At 45.3% G+C, this 24,161-nt stretch overlaps 1 protein-coding gene across 14 annotated transcripts in view; it reads right to left on the bottom strand.

Moving 5' to 3' along the window:
* The window catches only part of LOC118510673 (rap1 GTPase-activating protein 1), a 169,045-nt gene that overhangs the window by 37,238 nt on the left and 107,646 nt on the right, over window positions 1-24,161 (bottom strand). For 2 of the 14 annotated variants that reach the window (XM_036052834.1, XM_036052833.1), the window contains exons 1-2: window positions 4,118-4,367; window positions 1,474-2,202 (exon numbers count right to left, since the gene is read on the bottom strand). The exons of 10 other annotated variants lie outside the window; for them this stretch is intronic. In XM_036052834.1, coding sequence (XP_035908727.1) covers window positions 1,474-1,683 — 210 coding nt within the window. In that variant the 5' untranslated portion in view covers window positions 1,684-2,202; window positions 4,118-4,367. Of the gene's footprint in view, window positions 1-1,473; window positions 2,203-4,117; window positions 4,369-24,161 lie in introns of those variants that run through there. 2 more of the 14 variants (XM_036052829.1, XM_036052830.1) reach the window with 2 other exon arrangements.

Genomic DNA, 24,161 nt, shown 5'->3' with positions numbered 1-24,161 from the left:
GGACAAAGTTCTAACAGCTGGCATGGCCGTGTTCCCCCGGCTGCGGGGTTGAAAGCAGTTTGAGAAATTGAGAAAGAGAAAGAAAAGTTTAGCTATCTCCATGTCCCTTTTTTAAGTTCTGTGGGGATCCTCCCGGCACCGGAAGAGGTACTCCATTGGGCAGGTGTGAGAGGCGACACACCGTGTGGTAACTGTCGGACACGGAAGTGTGGACATATTTGTTGTTCTCGTTCGTAGTCTTTCTCCTACAAATACATAATAATGCTGAACAAACAAAGACGCGGACGACCGGTACGGAACTACTAGCGACCATCACCACCATCACAACAGCTGCCACATATGTTGTACCGGCAGGCATTAAGGGACGCGTTCAACTTCGCTTCAGTGTGGGAGCAGACCGGAGCGGAGCAATTGAAGGCATAAAAAAAGGGCAGGGAACCTCTCTTTCGGGTCTTCCCAGGTTTTCCTTCGTTCTACCCGACGACTGTAAGTTCCCACCAGTGTAAGCATCGTTGTCGCTCCTATCATTTAACGCCTCAGCTATCATCTCCCCGTAATCTTTGTTGACGCCACTTTAAGAAGCTTTACTGGTCTGTACGTGTGAGTGTGACTGTGCTTCTCTATCGGTTTTTGATGGGCCGAATTAGCATCGGCAGAAGGTGTCCCGAAATGGAAGGCATCGCCCGCATTATCGCTTCTCTCCGCATGATAAGCAGCGGACGGACCACGTCTGCGGGAAGCGGCTTAAAATGCCTCAAAAGGACTCTTTTACGTTTAGCTCGCAGGCTCGGACCAAATAAACCGCCGGCAAGAAGCGCACATCACCATTTGCGACACCTTCGACACCGTCTTATTACCACCCTCTTTGAGCGGCGTTTTTGTTTTGGCACACTTCCGTCATCACGGTTGTTGGCCCACGTCCACATCGCTCTGGCTCATGCTCGGTGACGACCATTCGGGCTGGCAGGCCGTCTCGAAGTGGGCTGTGGAAGGTAAATTAAACCGAAAATTTGCTAAACATCATCAGCTCGTCAACGTGCGTTCGAGCGCGTTCGAGGCTCTTTTTTTTTGTTGGTGGCATCGTTTTGCTTGGCACGTTCCACTCCCCATCACCGACAGACGGACATCTGCTTCGATCGGGATTTATGAAAACGAAAGCAACAAACCAAAAAAAAAACGACAGCTTTTAAAGTCCGCACGAGGTCGCGTGCCTCTCGCCTCACGGGCCACCTAATGGAATGCCGCCACCACGCAAACAGCCGAGCGCATCTTCACATCCTTGCCTGCAAGTGGCTACCATCCTCCTTCATCATCCGTCGCCGTCGTCATTAGGCGAGTTAATTGCGTGTACGACGATGCCACTATTAAAACGTCCGTGAGTTTGGCAACTCTTTCGCATCGCTAAGCTATCGAGCCGCACAACCAATGTGAAGAAAGTCCTGCCCCCCCGCCTGCCTTTCTGCCTTTCCTTACCTCGATTCGTCCACCATGATTACTGCTGTGGTGATGCAGCTGGTTGTTGTTGCCGTTGGTAGTGACACTGCTAGTGCCAACACCACCGCTGGCCGAGCTTATGCTGCTGGTAATGTTGCCATTGTTGTTGTTGTTGTTGTTGTTGTTATTGTTGCTGCTCGTGATCGAGCTTCTGCTCCCGGGCAGATCGCGCCACCGGAGGACCCCCATGACCGCTTGTCGCACCCACCGGCGCTCACCGCCTTCGCTTTGGAAGGCCACCGTGTTGTTGGGCTGCGTGGTGTGAGCGATGCTTTGTTGGTGGGCCTGTTTTGCCGGCCCCCGATACGGATAACGGACGGACAGACGGGCCCCCCCTATAAACGTCCCCGTTTGGCGCACATTTGGGGATATTATAGCTTGAGGACTCTCTTTTTTTTTCGATCTCGTTACAGATCGTAACTTCAAGCTTCAAGAAGTCGTGTTTTTAATTCACTTTTTACACAACCCTGCCAACACCTTTAGAAACCTTGAGAACTGGACGACCGGGGAGGGGCTTACGTTACGCCTGTAACGTTAAGCAGCAGCACCAAGCCCAATTTCCTGAAGGTAGGGTGGTCTAATTCGCTTTGGTGTGAGACGGTTCAATCAGCAGCTTGCACTGGACATTTGGACATTCGTCTCAGACACTAACAACGCTCAGGCACTACACCAAAACACCATATACACACTTTTGCACTAGAGATTGACCTGCAAGGAGCGGGATGCGGGGTTAGAGGGAGGCAGCGAAGGGGGGGGGGGGGATCAATTTTTGGATGTAATTACACATTCAATGCCACACGCGCTTCGTTTGCATTGTTTTGCACCGATCAAGATGGTGGTCCATGGTTCTTTCAACATTCAAATTGCTCTCAAACACTTAACGGCTCGAGAAGGTCAACGGTTGAGAGGGATTTGAATGTTGAAAGGCTGCAACAATTCCGAATTACATTTCCAGCCTTCCACACTACACTCAGTGACACATGCTCAAGTAAGTTCCAACTTAAAGCAGGCACCAGTCTTCATGTCCTCATCCCTATCGTAAAGTGAATATCTATGTACACGGTTCGTTTGCTGCAGGGCTACAGGGCGATCCCTTCGCTATATTCCTCAGGATTCCGGCGCGCAATCATCCACCCAAGCAGCAGCACAAAGCAGCAGCAGCGGTGGGAGAGCATTCGAGCGATGACTCATCGGCACCACTGTTGCCATGAGCAGGAAGGAATCCTTCGAGTTGTAATCCACTTTCCCCTTTCCCCGGGGTGCGAGACAGACGCACCAAACACATCCATCAGTCGGTCCTCCTTATCCCAAAAAAGCGGGAAGGATAATAGCAACAGGAATGCGCAGGGTGTCTCGCTTTCCCTTTCGGCAGTCTGTGACTACCACAGGGGAGGGCAGCGCTTTTGCTTTCAAACTGTTTGCAGTAAACTGTTTGCCTGTGCGAAATGTGCTGCTCTTAGTCAGTGTAAACTGGACTTTCACACACTGTGGACACAACAGCACTCTCGGGTACACAGACACGAAGTGTGATGGAAGGGATTATTTGCTTCCCAATATGCTTTTACTGATATGGAGAGCAGAGTTAAACTAACCGCTTTCACTGCCAGGCGAGTCCTACAAGTGATTTAACTTTTGGGGAGTATTCAGAGTGTTTTGAGCCTTCATCAATTAATTGGTCTATTGATGGAGAGATCTACAACTCAATAACGATTCTTCTTCATGTGATGTTGTTAGAGGCTGAAGTCCAGATATTCCTGATCATTTCACACCGAAAAATGGGACACTGAAAGGCTTTCCAAAAGAAAAAAGCATTAATGTTCATCTTTTGATGGGATTTCGTTCGACCTGAAGACTCGGGAATGCCTGAGCAACAAAAAACACACATGAGCACACACACGCACGTGGATAAAAAAAACCCATTCAACGGAAACACAGACGTCGTACCCGGTTGACATACTGACCACATCGTTCGGTATCATTATCTGCTTAACGACAAAAATTAATCACTGGTCCACTTTTTCCCTTTGCCCAAAGAAACCGCTTCACGGTGGTGTGTTTGAATGCAACAAATGATGCTGTGTTTCTTTTTTGCTTCACGTTCAAGACACAACCGGGACAAGCCTTTCAGGGAAGTGTTGGGAGGCGATATAACGGGTCAGGTGAATTCACCAGGGTTTCGACCGGGACGAAAGGTCGGGGTCTTGGTCATGAAGACTTCACCAAAACCGACACAATCACTTTCAATTACACTTTCTTCTCCGGTCTTGGAGGGGTCGTGTTGTTGTTTGCGACCGGCATCATCACGACGCACATTATCTTGTCATTCCACCACACCGGCCCGAGAGATCGGGTCGGTAAGGCGAGCTGCCACAACAACTCCACCAAACGTTGCGCACTCATTAGCCACACACACACACACACCTAAACCAGCCAAAGGGAAGCACGTCATGCGTCTGGTTGTTGTCGGGGGTTTTTTTTTCCCCGTTTTGCACACTGTTGTTTGAACTTCAGCTGTTTGCTGATGCGGGGGGGATTAGTGGTGGATGCTGTTTTCGGCTCAACATCCACGCACATCATTCGCACACGACGCGAAACAAGCGCGCACACACAGAAAAATACACACCATAGGAGGGCGTTCTGTAGAGGGTTTGTTGCACTAGCAGAGATCGCAAGTGATCGCGCGTACTACTACTACACCGCAGCGATGCGTTTCTTTGCTTGAACGCGTAAAAATAACACACTCGGGGAGGGGACACACGCAACAACCGCCAAGACGGTACACGCACGTTTTTGGACGACACGAGCGCCACAACACGAGCCGCGAGCAGCGCAACACAGCACACGTCCGCTTGCTTTAGGGGATGAAAGAGAATTGAGCGTCGTGAGTGCGCTCGAACCGGGCTTATGCTTCGATTCAGCTATGCTGCCGTGGTGCACAATGGGAAAAAACGCAATGCAATGAAGGGTAGAAAAAGGAGCCTAGTGTTTTAGGTTTTATGTACCAACAAGCAACTTTGGCATAAAATGAAGCCATTTTTATTTCATTTATTTATTTATTTAAAGTATGACGGCTAGAGAAGCCATTTTAAGTCACGGATTTAAATTATAATGTAACGTTTTATACAAATAATACATGGACAAATATTTTTGCAGTTCTAAAAACATCAAATATTTCGTATAAAACCTCATTTATATTTATTTTAGTATAAAGCCTTTATGAAAATGCGATATATATATTTTTTTATTTACCTTCATCATAACAATCATAATTTTTTTATTAAAACAAATATTACCAGTCCGTTAATATTTAATAAAAAATATCAATTTGCTTTACATAAAAAATAGCTATTTTGTTTTAATTTTCCTCTTTTGATTTGATCTCTCTATAGATAAAACGTTGTTATTCTTTACTATATACTTTAAGTTTACTGTAGACAAGACATTTAACTTTTTTTTTATTCATAATGAACGGCCTGGCCGTATTGCTAAGACATTTAACATATCATTTATACTTTTTACTTTCTAAATAAAATTTCTAAACAACTTGGCTTTAATTTCTTATTCCATATCGAAATAAAATTGATTTTCTTAAAGTATTAGTTTAATATAACAACAAATTTATAGCTAATGCAGCACACAGCAATCTCAAAGCCAAGCAAGTTGAACAGGATCATAAAATCAGATAAATTTGGCCTTTACTTTTGGTCATTAACTTATAAAACTTCTTAACCGTTTCCGGTCGGTGTAAAGCCATTTTTTTACATTTCCGATGGAGTTTAAAATTGTTTAAATGCAATTACAAGAACTACATAAGATAATATTTTTCTCTCACTTCAAAATTCGTCGATGGCCGTTAATTATTTATTTTTTATTTATTTATTAACACGGTTATAGAGATAATTCAGAAAGAGAAATAAAACATTTTAATGATATAGATTATTTTGAAAAAAATATTGTACTTATTTTTTAAGAAAAAGTGCTATACTACATTTAAACTGATGTAAATATTCCATTGCATTTTAAATCATTTCTTTTTTCATCCATAGTGCAGCTCTCTCTGTCGGCTCCTCAAGAGATTCAACTTCTCTCTCAGTTTCCTTTCGACTCTCGCGTACAAAGTTCATCTCCCGCGAATGCAACACACAACTCGTGTGCGAGCGGGAGCAGCGAAAGGAGCGAAATCCGTATCTCAACATCATTCGAAAATCATTTCCAAATATTCACCGTAATTTTCCATCTGTAGGCATTTAAAGTGGAAGGTTTTTTTTTGTGTGTGTTTTGGTTCCTTCCTAACAGATACCTCAACACTACCCTTAAAACACACACCAGCTGGCAAATAGTTAATACTCGCTGTAGACGACCTGGGCGGGTTGGGCGTGTGGAACAGGCAACCGGCGTTATAGAGCGTTAGCTAATGCAGGTTCGGCTGCATGGCAATGCACTTTACTGTCGATGCACAAAAACCTCCCCACCTCAGGGTGTGCACCCGCCGTCATCGATGGGACCCGTGTCTCGACCGAGCGGCCGGTAAAATGCGCGAGTGCGAATAAACGTGTCGACAGCTCACGGCCAGTACGATGCAATGCACATCTTCTGCACCCTGCGTTCGGTTTTGCGCCGTGGAAATTCTTTTGAAAAATTCTCTCCCTAAAAAACCACTGTGACGGCAGCAGCAGGTCTACAGGCAAGGTGTGCACACAAAAAAAAAAGGTAAAACGGAAAACTTTCGTCCTGTGAGAAGGTTCTTTCCGAACCGTGGTTGTGATGTGTGAGTACGAAGGAGATTAATGTACTTCCATCCGGTAAAACCACGGCAAAGCACACCCGCAAAGCACCAGATGCGGATGGTTTGCATGTGCATGTGCCAGTTTGCCGGGTTTTGAGTCGGGCCGGAACATGTGGCCAGCAAAACCCCAACCAACCGATCCATCCAGCACATGATCGAAGAAGCCTTTTGCTAATGACAGGCGCATTATTGCCCTTTCCGCTGTGCACACACACCTGCACTGGGGTGGCAGCAAGAATGCCGGATGCGCCGGACGGTGCCGTGTCCGGGTCGGTCCTCGTGACGGCATCACAGTCTGGAACGACTCCCCCCATATAGACACACACGCACACACACATGTCTCGTGCTTGTGTGTGTGTGTGTGGAACTGCACGCAAGGAGCGAAAGTACATAAAGTGAATGAATTATTGAAATGAAGCACAAACCGACGCACACACACACCCACATTTTGGGGTGGTTTGAAGCCACCCGGGTGGGTGGGATGACTTGGTATGCAAAATGGAAGGCGTCACACGTACACGATTCGTCGACGCAAAAACCGCTGCGACATATGTTGGCCGGTTATATGCGGCGCGACGGATGGATGCATCCATTTCCGGGGTGAGAGAAATGGTCGATGCACAAAACAAAAAAAAAATCTATTGCGAAATGGAAAAGAAACTCCACCGAAGGTAGACGGATTTATCTGATAACCTTACAGTATCGGCAACACCTTCCGGAAAAAGCGATAGAACTAAGGGTTTCCTGGAGGGTCGGACGCCGTCGTCTGCAAGAATAATTTACCCAACTTACCCACACTAAACGTTCATATTGTGTCTTTGTTCTTGAAGTGTTCCCCATCCTCTGTGTGGCGTTCGCTCGTTTTGCGACTCAATAAAAATCGTCAATCCTTCAAGAACTCACCTGGAAATAAAAAAAAAAGACAGCCAGCTATTAGTTAAGAATTCATCTAGCACATTAAAAAATCGAATAAAAACCCCAAGAACGCTGAAACACACAACACAAGTTCGTTAAATAATTCATAGCGATCCAAACCCGGCCCAACTAGGCACATTACTGGAGGGTGGATGATGAATCATCGATCAGCAGTTCCGTCAGCCGATTGAACGAACCGTCGCTTTTGCTAATCTTTTCCTTGACTTTAACTCATGCGAAAAAGCTGGGCCTCGCATGTCCCATCCTACCACGAAGTCGCGCCACCACCACCACCACCGATGGCTTCCAGAAAAGGAAAGACAGCTGTCAAACTATTTAGAAGAACGGACAAAAAAAAAACTAAAGGAATAATGTGAAAGCAATGACGCTCAACTACGAGCGAGTTTGAACCGCGAAGAACATTCATCAAACTCGAGTCAGAGGAAGGACCACAACAAAAAACTACACACGTCAAAGGTGTGGTAGCATGGCCTAGTAGCAAATAGACGAGAGGCTTAATGAACAATCGTTGCTTTCGGATTGGTGGAGCAGCGCAGGCGAAGTAGAGTTCTTGACGGTGGGGCATGAAAATCAAATAAAAGTATAACCCCTTCCGAGTGATAGACAGCTGTGGCACTGTGGGGCCGGCCACCATGGGCCGTGGGCGACAGAGAAGACGGGGTCACCACCAGCAAGCACCAAGCTGAGAACGGAGTCTCCTCTGTCGCTTTTCTTGCGGGAGAGGGACATAATTTCTTTCTTTAAAAATTCCTCCCTCCCAACGGTCAGCGTACAATAAGAGCTCGCTCACCATCTGTGGGCAAATCTGTGCCGCAATCTAAAAATTGAAACGTACGCCCGAGTCCGGCACGACAAAAGGGCAGACTCTATCCGAAAGTAATCTATTTCACGGAAGTTACCGGAGCACGCGGCATATTAAAAACATTGTCGCGGTAGAGTTGGAGTGTGAACCCTCCGGGCAAGATAATCCATTTCATTCAACCGGTCCCAAAACTTGGCCCCGTTGGCACGTATTAATCTTGTTTGTAAAAGAACATGTACGCAATGGAAGTGTGGTTTTTTGAGTGCGTGTGTCATGTTTGCTGTGGTGGCGACATTGGCCTCCGCTTTCGGCATGTGGGATACAGAACATGGTTCCCGTAGGAAGTCTGCCTCGCTCCAATCGAGTGGAGATGGTGTAGACCGACACCGGAAAAGGTTATAAGCCACCATCAAGCCGGGAGACTAGAGGACCAGAGGAGTAGGTTTTGTTTGAAGTTGTGCGTGGCGTTTGCTCGGTGGTGGGAAATTAGGTCCCCAGCTCTAAAAGAGTTATCCAGCTATCTGTAGATCTAATATCTAGCAGTTTGGGATTACATGGGAGTGTACAAACATTGGTGCCGCCACGCCACGCGAAAGAAGTTCCGCGTTCTTCTTCTTTCTACTGCAGCACACCCGAGCGACCACGAAATGACGTAAGCGTTAGTGTCAACTTTGGCCTCTTCCAAGCCGATCGCTTGTACTCCTCCATGGCGCTTGTTCTAAATTCCACTGCACTACACACACTCATCATCCATCCAGCACCCCGTCTCTGGTGTTTTCGAACGGGAAGGAGGAACTGTGCCATCGTGAACTACTATTAGAAAATACGCTCCACAGCAGCAGCAGCCATACCCCGGCGAGACGTATCAGGTCGGAATGGATATGGAAGTCGTCGTGATCTCCTAAAAATAGCTCCACTGCTTTGGAGCATCAAGAGCAACACGACTGCAACGGAGCTCCTCGGCTGAGGGACGTCGCATGACTTCCAACAGTCCGAGGTCTCTAGGAAAAAAGAGGGGTTGAGTGCGGACGACGTGTTGCGAAACGTGTTGTTATTTCGTTCTTCGACAAACCTTGTCCAACCAGTGGTGCATCTCGTTAAAACCCGGGGAGTGTGCGCGCGCGGTTCTACAGTGTCCTCAATACGGGTGTGATTTAAGTGAAGTGATCTACCAATGCTGGAAGTGGATGGAACCAATTCGTTTAGGAATTCTGTCGATCGTCGCAAGTGCTATATTTACTTCCAATTTGTTTTCCTCGCCACACACTCTAGCGGCGGACAGCGAGAAAGGGTATCGTGAATCATCAGAGTATCATGGTATCTCGTCCGTAAGTCGGCCATCAGCACACACACACGGCCACCCGACCCGACATCGATTATTTTAATTAAAAAGTATCAAATTTGTTTGGTGCGTTTGGCTCTAATTGCTTGCGCCATCGACCGTTTGTGTCTAGACGCACATGTGTCCGAACCCTCCCGTCGTGGCTCGTGCCGTCAAGATTCGCCAGTTGGTTCACAGAGGGAGAGCACGGGACACAACCACTGTCAATATACATATCTAGCGAAAGGGAAGGAAACCAGTGGCCCACACAGCATGACACTTTCGGGCGGATCAAATATCGTGCAAATGAATCATCACAGCAGCAGGGAGGCCTCCTCCAACAGGATCCCAGATGACACTAACCACCCTCTGCTGTATCTTGCCAGACTTGCCCCATCGACACCTGCCGCCGTAGAAACTGTTGTTGTTGTACGGTATCTTCTGCCAACAAAACCACCGCGGTCCGTATGGTGCGCCGATCGGATCACATTTCTAACCTGCTGACCGGGCGCCTGTAACATCAAACCGCAGGATGATGATGATACCCACAGCTCCAGATGCGTTGATAGAATCTTCACTATTCTAATAACCGTTTTGCTTCACAATCAGCCACTCATCGGGATGTTTTAACTCGCGCAGAGATGGTCGCCGTGTCCGGTCGGTCGGCAATCAAACTAAAACTTTTCTTTTTGCGCACGAGATGTTCTTCAAAGTGAGGGTAATCTCATCTTCACGATATCCAGCACTAACGTTGGAGTTGAGGAGAAAACTCTTTTCCGGTGAAGCAAATTCGGTGGTGGAACAAATGGTGGTCTGTGTATCACTTGTTCTTAAAGTTTACAGTACATCTGGGATTCTGTTGTGGCGGATCTTCAGAATAGCTTTTCAAGGAATTTTGTGGTGAAAGAGGAATAGTAGTTCCTCAAAGGTAAGCAGTTGGAAAGTTCAACCATCTTTAATACAATATTGTTCTTCCTTCGAAAAGATCTCAAATTATGGAACCTTCCAAATCCTTTTTAACTCCTAGATTCTCAAGATCGTCAATGCTTTCACGGTACTGCAGTTCATATCTTCTTCAATTACTAGCTAGTATTAACAATTACTTAGAAATGACATACCTTCGGCTATCTTTTTTTTTTAAATTAGCTGCCTTTGGGGCTTCCATCATCAGGAGGCATCACAGTATATTGCTTGAACTTTAAGGTTTTATTGCAGAAACTCGCAGAATAGCTTAGCCAGTTTTCTGAATTCTTCATTCAAAATTATTCAATAAAACTATTATTGCTATTATGGGGCGGTCCAACACGCCGGTCTTCACTTGGCAGGACCAAGGTTCAAATACACGCAGCACTGACTATCCAGTCACAGAAAGCCAGAAATGGCAGGCGGAGACCTCTCGAGGTTGTACTGCCAAGATAGAAGAAGAAGAAGAAATTCTTCGTACAGACGAAATTATATCAAATAATATAAATCCTTTTTTGCTTCTAAAATCTCATAGTCAAAACTTTCGAGGTACTGCAGTTCAAATGTTCTTCAATTATTGGACAGTAATAAATACAACTTACAACTGAGATAACCCTTGGCAATCAACCTAAAAACCATATGTCTTTGAGGCTTCTATCATTAGGAGGCATCACAGTTTATCTCTTGAGCTCTCTCGCTCTCTCTTTTTGATCTAACGACCTCCTAAGGTCCCATGCCTGCAATGTCTGGCTCACTAGACTTAATGATACCACAGAGTTGGATAGATAGTCTTCACTGCGGAAGAACGGTACGGATGGGATTTGAAACCTGTTGCGGCCGTATGAAGACAGACGCCGTTGTCGTCTCTACCACCGGACCATCTCCTTGAGATTTATCCTTTTTAATGGGTATTCTTCGTTTGAGTCTATTACTGCTCATATATCTTTGTGTCCTATATCTCCTATCTGTATACTTGAAGGGTCTTTACAGGGTAATTTGTCCGGTATGATTCTCATGACGTGACTAGCTCATGATAGCACGCGCAGTTAATGCTCTGTCTTATGGTTATTTTTTTTATACTTAAAGCTTCTCTATAACTCCTAAGCCTATTGGATAGAGGTTTGGCTCGAATGAGTTTGTAGGCGAGATTTGTCTTCTCGGATGATACACCTCAGAAAGCGCATCATTCCAGCTAAAATCATAATCAAAAGCATCGAAATTTCAAAAATCATTACTTCAAAATTAAGTGTGCTACCGCTCGCTTGAACAACTGTTCGAACAACAACCGCAGGGTACCCGGTGTCGATACCCAAATCCCCAAATCGGAAAGGTAAAGCCAACCCACAGAAAAAGGCCCCTTCCTTCAACCGGCGGCACACTTGGGCCGATCAATTCATTTTCGGAAGGAAAGGTACGAAAGGCCCGCAACCATCTGTTAGCCAGCGTTGTACGGCTGGCTGGCTGGCTGGCTTCGGTACACCACCGGAAAATAACGAGGAAGTATGCACCGAAAAATTGTGCTTTTTTGCCTGCTTTCGCATGTGTTTTATTGGATTTCGCTGCTTTTTTTTTGTTTTGTCTGTCCAACATTACCGCGAGGAAAGCGTCCGGCAGTGATCGAAAATCTACCGTTTTCATTGGTTTGGGTCCAAGCATTAAGACGGACACGGAAGGAAGGAGCGGCTCTGGATGGAATGGTGAGTGGTGTTTTTCGGGGTGTTTTGTTGCTACCATAGGAAAATGCCAGCACAATTTATGCAATCAAGCTACCGGTAGCAGCTACCAGACCAAACGCGTACCTCAACGCGGTACAGCAGGTGCTGGTTCTCGATCGGCGATACCCATTATGATGTAAGATCACTTATGCGCCGGGTGGAATGGGTGGAATGGTGGCAAACAAAACAGGAAAAACCAATTCAACCGATGCAATACAGTTCGAATTTTCTTTCCTCCAATCATCATCATCATCGGCAGCAGGCACCAGCGTCTACCGTCGCTCGGCAGTAGCTTCATTGTTCAAGCTCAAAGGCAAGCTTTGAAAAGTAAACAGTAAAGCGATCGTCCGATGAAGAGGAAAATAATCTGCCACACCAAACACTTCCTTCCCCTCAAAAAAAAAAAAGGGGGGGTTGCTTACCCGACCGGCAGAGAGATTCAAATACCCCCTAGATACCGGGTTGGGTTCAAGATGACCAGAAGCCCATCGTCCCGTTAGACGCGATACTTCCTCGCCTGACCAATATATAAATATCAAAAACCAATTTCGCTGGCGAAACTACAGCTCGGGACGGGAAAATGATGAGCTTCGTGATATTGGCAAAACGATTCCCCAAGAGCTAGTGGGCGGGTTCCGAAGGTCTTTAAACCCTTTTGTTCCCTCAGCAGCCACCGCACAACAAAAAAGGGGAACCACTATCGGGCGGGAGGCCATTAACACCGACGAAACAGTGCGCTCGGCGCAACTCAACCGTACGTCCGGTTTCTTTTTTCCTCCCAAACTTGATTCACGAAAAATTTTTCACGTTGCCATTTTCAGAAAAGCCGGGGGGCTCATTCTTTTCTCGACGCCATCATCATCACGTGCCACAACACTGTGGCGCTCGTTCCGTGTTCTGATTCGTTTCAAGGCGAGACATAGAAAAATACCCGCCCGCCGAAGAGATACGGTCGCATTGTTCTTACGCATTCATCCGCGTTTATGTTTCGTTCGTCGTTTGGGGGTGTTTGGTGGCGAAAATGCGTGTCCCGTAGAAGGGCAGAAGATTAGACGACGGCTAGAAAACAGTAAGAGCAAACCACCTGTAAGGTCTCTACGATCTGATTCCTCTTTTGGGCAGGAAAACAAGCAAACGGAAACAATGTTCTCAACACATCACAGAGTGTTAAGGTTGGCTATATAGAATCTCTTCCCCTGGAGTTCATTGGAGATCTTTGTCAACAGGTGGCTGCCTTAAAACGACGAAAAACTGTTGTAATTCTAAGGGGCGATTGGCGGTGACTCTCACAGCCAGTCACGATCTGGAAAGGGCTTACACTGCTCTTAAGAGGGAGAGCGAACAAAGTGAACCCCCCTTGTGTAACACATACCGTTTGCCTTTCATATCGCACCCAGCTAAAGCAAAGCCAAACAAACAAACAAAAAAAAGGAACTGATGTGTGGTGACCTACATTTCGGGCTTCAAACTCTCAATTTCGTTTTCGATTCACTGATTGCTTCTAAATGTGTGCGCCTGTCATCTTGCTTTAAAAGCCACTTTTCTCTTTTCTTCCTTGTTTGTGTCTTCAAAGCGCGGTCACTTTTACTTAACAACAACAACAAAAAAACTCCCCCGAGAGTTAGTCAAACATAAAACATCTACTTTTCGTTGCGGTTTTATCCGCTTTGCAACAATATTGTTTATTGCAGCGGGGATTTTTTTTTCTGCGCTGATGCTTCTTTTCTATCGCTCGGTTCAATGTTGCAGCTAGCGGTGATGTGAAACAAAAGTGAAAAATGAAGAAATTTATCAAAACATCAGAAGGAAAAAAGCGTGTGCACGTTAGGTGAGTAAGCAAAAAAAAAAAAGAAGGTAAAAACATCCGGCGGTATGTATGTAAAACAGAAACATTAGCAGCAATTAGATGAGAAAGAGATGAGCAGAAAAGAAAGATAGAAGAAAAAAAAACCATGATGAACAAAACATGGCAATGAAAAGTAGAAAAATAGAAGCAAAACGAAAGAGTGAAAGAGAAAAAGAAGAAAAAGAAAAATGAGCTAATGCAAGTTCGTGAGCAGAGTAGCAGAAAATGAAGCAGAATTCAAATCAACCAACCAACGAACGAACGAACAGAGTTTAAAAACAAATCTTCAGATCGGCGGATCGGGTTGCTTTCTCGGTTGGCAAGCGAAGAGCTAGAAAGATGTCAGAACGAAAGAAAAACATAAGATGTGTTTTTCCTCCAGGGGTTTTCCGAGCTCTGCGTTTGAAGTCTACCGAGCAGGAAAAAGGAAATCAAAGCTCAATACTATCCACTTACTTCCAAAGAGTTAAATTAATTAGAAAGAAAGGTAGTTTTTCCTCTTCATTTTGCTGCACTTTCTGCGAGTATTTTAGTGTTAAAACGAATTTCCTAATAACAGTCTTTGGAGAGAGAAAAGCCCTCTTTATGTGAGCAATAACTTTAACCCCTAAATGGCGATAAATTTAATCACAACAAGCCGTGTTAAACGGTGCGTCCATCATAATGGTCCGGTTTTTTATTATGATGGCCGTTGATTTTGCATAAATATGGGATGGCTCCCCAGCTGGAAAGGGTCTTGACACCCGAGTGACTTCAGAGGTCACTCCAGCCTTTCATTAGCACACGAAAGCTGGTGGTGGTTGGGGCAGCATCTTTCGCGGACGGAGATCAAAAAAAGCGTTAAATTCACTCTGTGATTGCTTTTCTCCCACCCATATAGTCTCAGGGCAGCGGAGTCGCAGCCCGATGGGACACTGGTGGCGTTGGTGGTAGAGACGAAAGCAGAAATAGAAATTTAATCTTCATTTCATAAACTTTACAAAGAGAGAGAAAAAAACATGGCGAGAAACAAATCGCTTCCATCGGGGAGTATAAAGTATGCAGTTTAGTGGAGGCGGCTCGAGTAGTAGTGGCGTGAGTAATTGCGGGTTTAACATTCAAAAAAAAAAATGCAAGAAGTGAACAGATGTCTCCGGATGTCACTGAATAAACTTACTGGAGCAAGATAACAGCAAAAGGAGAGAGAAAAAAACCCCCGAAACAACGAAGCAAATGGTAATTCCTTTAAAAAAGCTTACGTAGTGATGTTCTCCACACCAAAAATTGTATTTAACCCTCTTGGGACATCAGGAACTCCTAAGAGGTACGGCTAGGGGGCCTGCAAACACTGGACTGGCAAACGTAGGCAGTACCATCTATTTAATTCAATTAACATAGATTTTTCTTCTTTCCCACCGCGGTTGCCATTGCGGTTTGTTGGATGTATGCACACCTTCCTCTGAGTCTGACCGCAGCGAGCCGCAATGGCGTCGTCGGTCGGTTTTATGCATTCCGATCGCAAGACGCTCCCCCCATTGCGGGAACAGGCAGCTCTCTCTAGTGAAAGATTTGCCTTGGCGGCACAGACCATTTTTCGGCGAACCAAAAAGGGGAGAGTAAAGTATGCAAATTGAGGGCTTACTCTGCTGAAGCGAAGCGGTTGGGCTTTCCTCACCGTGAAAGTCTACGCCACCAGCAACTTCGCCTGCAGAACCTGGTTTCTTGGTGGTTCCTGATGGCCCTCGTGGTTCAGGAAGGAGGAAGACACACACACACATGATGGTGAGTTGGCCGTGCCTCCACACGCTGCTTCTCCCGAATAATTGACGTTTCATGCCGATGCACAAGGGTACGAGGCCGAAATAGGCTTCACACTTCGATAGGCGCCCACCACACTAGCACAGTTTCTGGGTGTTTCGGGCACCTTAACAATCGAGTCACCCCACTCGTCTTTGGCTTTCCTTTATCATGCATATCGGAGGGGAGAACACTGAAGGCGCTTTATGGTTGTTGCACGCTTGCGAGGCGGGAAGCTCATAATTAGCTCGGGGTGCATTGGAAGGTAACACAGTTCTGAAGTATCGAGCGACGCCGTTCCGTGACACGGTACCCGATTTTTCCACGAGGAAGAGGAAATGACCATGGATTTATTGTACGCCAAAGTACCGCCGTGTATGTGAAGAAAAGAAGCCCGTCCACGAATGGGCGTTGCAATTAAACACAAAAGCCAACGCCAACACTCTTCTTTGTGACGCCGAGGGGTCCTAACAATTCTACTCCCAGGGCATGCTTCTTTCCCACCAACAAACACCTTTCCTCGGTTCCTCAGGGGGGGAACACTTGTCTGCTGGCGTTCTTATGTTCACCCTTACCTTTCGAACCGGTTCCGGTACAATTACTTCTCACCTAGCCAAGGTGACCCCCCTTCGTCAACTTTTTTCGCTGAGTGCTGATAAGCTTCTCGTTTTAACGCCAACTCATTCGCATCGGTTGGTCGAGCACATATCGTGCTGACCCTTTTCATTATTCAAATTCAAACGTAACCGTTAATGGTGACGGTTGTAATGCAGATAGTGGCTGCAGGGTCACCGTTTGTAATGGGCTTTCCGGGCGCAAAAAAACAAAGAACTTTGTTTGGGGCTGTTAGAAATGGGGACAAACTTTGGGAAGAGTTGTTGGAGGTGAACTGGTCTAAATTCTGAGCCTAGGTGGGCTTATACAATTTTCTTTAAATTTCTATACAAATTGTTATATTTCTGAATTTAAATTTTAAAGTTGCATTGTTCTGCAAAATCAAAAGAGATGCAAAACACAGATATCGAAATGAAAAACAGGTATTAGCCATATGGATAGGGTAATGGGCCGCAATTAACTTTAATGGAGGAAAATCGTTCACTCAATCGTATTGATCGTAATTTACACCAGCGGAAGAAGAACTCTGCACGTGTTCAAACGATTATTTTGCGTTCGTGTGTGAGCAATTTGAAATGATTCTACATACAACGCACTATAAAGTATTGAAAATGGGGTTTAAGTCTCAAAAAAAACGCTTGTTTCCAGATATATTCTACGAAAATCTATCAACAGACGTTTGGACTTGCTCTGTCAGACGTTTGATGCACGAGTGCTTGAAACAATACCAAGGCTGCTACCGTTTTTTTTTCTCATGTACCGAAGAACAGAATGCACAGAATACCTCGAGTGACCGTAGCCGTTCGTTGGTCTCCGGCTGGGGTTAGTTTGATTCGCTGCAACGGTTTTTAACCTTCCCCCCTACTGGATGGCGATGGGGTTTTCAAACATAACGCTCGCTGAATGGCAGGTGCATGATGAATGTATTCTTGGTCGGAACACGACCAAAGAAAGCAGCATGGGAAACAATGGAAGCATCCGACATAAATACATCACAGCACAGAAGTGGTGTAGCAGTGTAAAGACTGACCCGGTACGATTGTAAAACGATGATAAGATTGGGAGAGAAAAGTTACCATCATCAGAAGATCGGTGCTGCTTGATGGTTACGGATAAATTAAGACTAAAGCTTGCTATTCTCGCTTGCTGGGACACACAGAGACACAAGCCGGGTGTTGACGAAGTCACTGTGGGACGGAAAGCAGTGAAAAGCGTATGATTTTCGATTAGACGTGGTTACGTTTTATGAAGCGCGGCAAAAGGCAGATAGGAAAGATGCATATCTGCATGGTGGAATTTGTGTTTTTAAGCAACTGTTTTTATTTTATATGAGAGTGGTGTGAATGAACTCATGAAAAACTGTTTATGTTTTTAGTTGACTATCGCTGTAAAGATAAAATCTAGTTCAAAACCATGTAAAATTTTTCAAAGATGAAATTTTCAAAAAGAAATTTAGCAAAAAAAAATGCAAAAACGGAAGAAAATTGAAAATTTCCGAAAAATAGCAAACGGGAAGAAAATTACAGGAGAGTAAAATCCAAAGCTTTGAGTGAGCTTTGAGCTTCAAAGAAAAGACATGTTTCGTTTTTTCACCGCTCGATGGCGCTCTTCAAACGAAGCACAGCTTTCTTTTCCCACCAACTGTAGCGCTACCGTACGATGTATTGAAAGTATGCAATGCTTAGAGCGCCTCGCATACAGTTTTACGCCTGGTGGTATGCAATACGCAAAGCGCTGTACTTTGGACCACGCTCTCGTATGAAAATGAAATAATTACAAAATGAACGTTAAACATTTTTACTGATGATCTCAATGATTTAAATTTGTTTTTCTGCAATTAGGACTAAAAAAGCTACAAAGTTATGTCTTCCATAGGTCTTTAGTATAAAAAACAGGCTTAAACCGGTAAAAGTTTAGTGTGAAATAAATTACCCTAGGGGACAAAATCCGGACAAAAACCGATAGTCATCATATAAACATCATCTCTTAATCAAATATGATGACAAATTAGGCTATTTCAGTTACTTTTTAATCTCCCGAACAGAAGCCGCCGGAAAACTCTACCACCCATGACCTCAACCAATAAAATTTTTGGTCAGCGGTATTTCTTCTCTCTCTCTCTCCAGCTGTGTCATTTCGGTCGATCCCAGTGGGTTAAGGGTGAATGATTTGTCAAACCATTTCCAACAACCGAGAGGACAAAAAACAAACCTGGATGAACAGTCCGATTTTTGTGGCGTCACGGCCATCATCATTCAGATATCAAACATTGAATGATCGTCTATTTGAAGTTCAATCAACTGACAGTAGCTCCGGGAATAGGAGGCAGGACCTCCGACCGAGCGTAGCGAAACCAAACTACTAACCACCACAACGGGTGAGTGAGGGTTTTTTTTTTGGGAAAACAAAAATCGCCACATCACGCTTATTTACCCGATGATGGCAAACGTCCATCCATTGCCCATTGGTAATTAAATATATTAACACACACACACACAAAAATCATTCGCATCAAACACAGTAGGGTTTTGAAGGGCTTTGTCCGCGCGCGTGTTGGTTCATTAAACTTATCATCACACAGGGGAAAGGGAGTTCCCGGGCTGTGGGACTCCTCCTCGATATTACAAGTCGAAAAACTTTGAAATACGATATCTCCCGAACGGTTTGGCGAGGATGTCGTCTTCTCCTGCTGGGGTGTGTGTGTTTCGGCCCAGCACGCGCCACACTGTTTTTCGGACGGTGGAAAATTATGATGGACACTTTTGAATTTTCTCTACCCGTCGACCAAATACCACCAAATACTAAACAACCAGTGGTGGTGTTGAAGCAAAGAAGAACAAAAAAAAACGCAAGAACTGGGGTTAAATTTGAGCGCTAACCGGGTGCGTCTCGTTTTCAAAAAGCCAGCCAGTGAAAAGGTAGCCTTTGCAATGGGAAAAGCAGAAAATCCCATTAACCGTGTATCATCATTTTCATTACCCTTCTCGCTGTGTTCGGTGGCTTTTTGTTCCGAAAAACTCCCCGACCAAGGAACAAACAGCCACCACCACCACCACGCACAGCGAAGGGAATGAATGTTGCCGCTGTGATGTGAAAAGGATCTCGAGGAAAAACTGTTTAACCCCTTTTTTCCCCTGTCGGTCGTGGTGGGGTGTTGGTCGTTTTTTTTTCTACGTCTCGGTACAATCGGATAATTTTTTTCGTCGTGCCAAAAACTATCGAACCCAGTGTGGACCCAGAAAACACATCGGAAACAGGGGTCGCCGGTTGCCAATGTGTCCTGTTTCAAACGTACGCGAAACATAAGAAGTTTTCTTTAAACTTCTCTACACACGGTTTTGATTTATCTCGAATGTGTGTGTGCTAGTGTGCCATTTTTTTTGCTACTCGCACTCAGTACTCGAAAGCCGGCCCAATTATCAGCTCACGTCCAAACATTTCGACTGTGCGTGAGCCGTACTGATCATGTTCCGGCGTTTGATCCCTCTTCCGAACGATGATTGGAAAGTATGGTTTTTTTTTAAATTGAAATTTTATATACAATAAAGGTTTTTTTCTTCACTTTCGAATGGTAACAAAAAAGTGGACCGATTCTGTTTGCTTTGAAAAATGCCACCGCCGATGTGTACTTGAGCGTTCGATGACGCAAAACGCCACCACCGGAACGTCACTTCCCGAGCGATAGCAAAAGGGTTACGGGGACTAGGGCAGTAGTAGGGAGGGGATTGCCAGGAGTAAGGGAGGGGATAAAATTATTATCAAAAATTAAAACGCGAAAAAAGATCCGGTTCGTTGTATGTTTTTCTGTTTTTTTTTCTGCTGGACTGTCGATAGTGCCAGAAGCGCGCAATGATTTACCGGAAGCAACCCCATTGGGGTTTTTATTATTAGGAAAACTATTGTTTTGGAAGGTGATTCATACACAAAAAAAACGGGACTTCTTTGTCGTTGGCATGTCATTTTAAGGTTCGGTTGTTTATGAGTTTTTCCTCATTGTTTTGTTTTTCTTTTTTTCTGCTGTGCGTGCTACTTGGCCTACACCAGGTTTAATTGTAATTAATTCCGGTTTTGATAACGACTAGGAATATCGTACGATGCCCATTGAAGGTAATAACAAAGTCAATGCCGATTGCCATCTGTCCCTTTTGGCGTAATGGAGGGTACTTTCGAAGGATAAGCCACATGTCACAGGGTCGTTGTAAGGTCTTTGGCTACTGAGTTTAACGGATAAAGGATGCGAATGGACAAAGACTAATTTCTGGAGGCAATTAATTTGAAGCTACCGATGATAGATGAATGGGCTATGCTATTGAATGAATCCTACATTCAAGAAGCACATGCTTAGACCCTTGAACAGTTAACTAGGACCTTACGTATCGCTTTCATACCAATAAATGCTCGCGTAGTTTTAGTTTTTTGTAGACTTCAACGATCAATTGCTACTTCTTCTTGGCTCCAGAATGACTCGATCAGATCCTCCGATAGAGGTTTGTCCAATCAAATTCCTTAAGCTTTTACTGAGGTCCTTTGGAAGTCTCTTCCACCGCCGATGCGCTCTCTGAGACCCTAGTTTGTCAATCTTATCCAGGATATTATTGGCCGTTTATATAGATTATCCGATCTCTGTCTAGGTCCAAGATTCACTACGATAACAACATCAGATAATAGATCCTAAGAATTACTCATCAAATTTTGCGGCCATTATCCCATTAGAAGAAAAGGAGAATCTGTCACCTGAGAGACGAATGAGGGGAAAGGGTTCAAAGATCACGCTGTAATATATTATTATTAGATCACATACGACTAATCCAACTTCATCATTTTTTTAAGCATACGGTTACTCCATTGAGACTACTACTTACAACAGTTCGAGCTTTATATCCTCCATAAATAACCCTAACTGCACAAACCAAAAAAAGACCCAAGCACCTCTTGTAACAGATCATCGCTATTATGGCTCACAAAGAAGCTCCCATAAAAGTTATCCAGTTAACGATGCCCCTTGCCCGGTTAGCATACAACCGTCAGCCATTTATGAGAGATTGTAGATTGAATTTGATGTTTAATCGTAATAAAACCTTCAAACATTTCCCGCAACACTCATAATCCTGCCTAACTTATTGCACGATAATCATCCACCGACGCAAAGCTTCCTTCAGTCTCTTCCTGCTTACCGAGTACCGGCAGTAAAAGGTGATCTGTCTCGCGGCGCATCATCTCCGATGTCATCCATCCAACGCACCGAGAGACGCGGTTTTTTTTCGCGATACACGATACTGCACCCAAATTACAAAATTAAACCACACCAAACACAACCCAATTTGGGCCAGTAAACGTATCGGGTATCGTACGACGATCAGCCAAAACAGAAGTCGTACCGGCGGCCCAAACACGGTCAAGAGTGTCAAGGGTGTGCGCTGCTGTTGTTGTACTGTGTGAGGTAAGAGCTGATGTCCTCTTCGCCTTAGGTGTCTGTTTTACCGATGTTCACAAAACATGAGCCCGCAACAATTCCCGCCCCGGTGGAAATGGCAAGGACACACTGTTTGCTATGGTATTTATCGTTCGTGGAGGAGGTTCTTTTTATTTGACGCAAAACACGCAGTTATGAATATTAAATTAATCTTCATTGCTGCTACTATGCAGGTCCTAACTATTACGGATGTGCAATTCGGAAGATGCAGCGTAAACAAAATGGAGAGGGAAAGAACCTAAGGAAACCCCTTCACCACAGCAAACAGCAATAATCCACTGAGCAGCAGCGTCCATTAGGGCAATTGAAATTTTACAATCCAATAAGTGCAATCAAGGAGTCACATTTGGGAAACGGTTAAGAACCGGATGGGACACAAAACCCGTCCCATGTGCAGGAACGTGTCCGTTGCAGTGCTCAGGTTGTCAGGGCTGTCTTCGGGACTGTTCCGAACCGACCGGTTAAGAAGATGCAGATGAAAGCAGCACTGAATGCCGACTGGTCGCCGTCGTCGTCGTGGTTTGACCTCCGACACACTGTGTCGCCCGGTCAGTTGTGTGTTAAAAGGGACGGCACGAATAGCCCCGGAGGACCAGAGGGCTCGGTAGGAATCGGAGGCAAAAGGTAGTAAATCTTTTGCCTGAAACAATAAATCTTAAGTCGTCGCACTTTGGAGGACACACACACACACACACACACCCCGGGGGCTCGGCCGAGAAGGCGACGCGTGTAGGTAATTTAGCAGATTAACCAACGCAAATGGACGAGAAGAGTACGAACGGAAATAGGCGATGGTAATTATAAAACCGATTGCACGGTGAGGTTTCTGCTTCCTGCTGGAGGACCTGCAGCCCACCGCTGATTAACCGTAGCAATACTTCTAGCAATATGATTATCCTTTCTAGATGTATTTTTGGGGGGGAAATTGTTTTTCTATCACCTTCTCTTCCGTCTTCGGAGTAGCTATTCAACGCCACTCGTGTTTTCTCTCTCTCTCTCTCTCTCTCTCTGCTCTTCATCTGAACTTATGATTTGTTAGTTTTACCGGGGAAAGTGTCCTCGCAGTGGTTGCCTCGTTTTCCTCCATCGATCATTGTTGCGCCGTGTTGCGACGATTCGTGCCGGTTTCTGACGGATGGTGATGATGAAGCCATTATTCATGCGATTGGGAACCACTCGCACCCTTCGCGGTTCCCTTGTTTTAAACGGTGCAAAGCGGAACCTCGGTAATTCTGAAGCCACGTGATGTGAACTGACCTCGGACGGACCCTGGGCCCCGTAACCGTTTAATGAATTCGTATTAGAATTACGATAACCGAGAAGAGAGACATCGAGTTCGTTGCATTCTACTACACTTACTGGTGACATAGACGACTTACAGAACATTAACAACCCCACCGTGGACAGCGCCAGAGAGAGAGAGGGAGGGATCCGAGAACAATCAAAAACAAATCCACAAATCCACTCTCAATTGATTGTTTGCACGGTTTTCCGTGTCTCCCTTCGGTTCCACGCTTCGGTAGCAATGTTAAGCCCTACAGGAGGAGGATGCGGTCAATAAAAGGAAATTGGCGAAAAAGGACATCCACCAGGGATCACAATTAAATCGATCATCTGGCCCTGTTCGGACAGATGCGCGCACGCGTGTGTGTGTGTGTGCACCCGCCGCCAAAAGCTGTTAATTGTCCCAAATTCCGGAAAAGCGTCAGGGTAAAAGCGAAACAAAGAGAAACGAGGTTTGGACATTATTGCTTGTCCTTGGGCTAATGGTCTAGCCGTTGTGCTACGGCTTGTTGTAGACCGGGATGTGTCATAAATTGTGCCACCACTCTACTTCTCTTCCTTGATGTTCGTTAGCTTGCCGTTGCAGGCAATTTAAATCCTGGTGAGGACGCAACGGAAGAACGGTTGTGCAAACTAGACCAGAACAGGAAAAAGACGCAGTTCTGGACGAGGTGATCGGCCGCGTGTTTTGCCTTAATCGGTTCCAGCGAGATAAACTTCCGAGATCAATTAAAGAGCCATCAGGATCGCTGGCTCCCGATCCAACCACTGGAACCAATAATAGACACTGACGTGTGCATCTTTTCCCGCAACGTTGTTGGCATCAGGTCTCTCTGTAATTATGGTCTATTTTTCTTCCCCTTCTAACGATCGCGCGTTCCATATCGATCGGAGCAACACAGGGTAGCCGAAGCAGATCTTCGGTTTGAGACATTTATCATCACCTCATCAAGTAGGTTACAGCGGCGATCCCTGGAAGAAGATGTGAACCCCGTAAGTACCGATATGTCACCGCACATGTCCTTTGGGATCCTTTCTTAGCGCGCGCACACCGGGCCACACGAGCCACGTACGTGTGGTGATGATCGTTTGACACTTCATTTCACTCAATGTCAATGGGCGTGAACATGGGACGAAAGAAAAAACGCTA

The sequence above is a fragment of the Anopheles stephensi genome, chromosome 3 (assembly GCF_013141755.1).
Source record: "Anopheles stephensi strain Indian chromosome 3, UCI_ANSTEP_V1.0, whole genome shotgun sequence".
NCBI lineage: Eukaryota > Metazoa > Arthropoda > Insecta > Diptera > Culicidae > Anopheles > Anopheles stephensi.
This window is presented reverse-complemented; position numbering and strand designations above follow the sequence as displayed.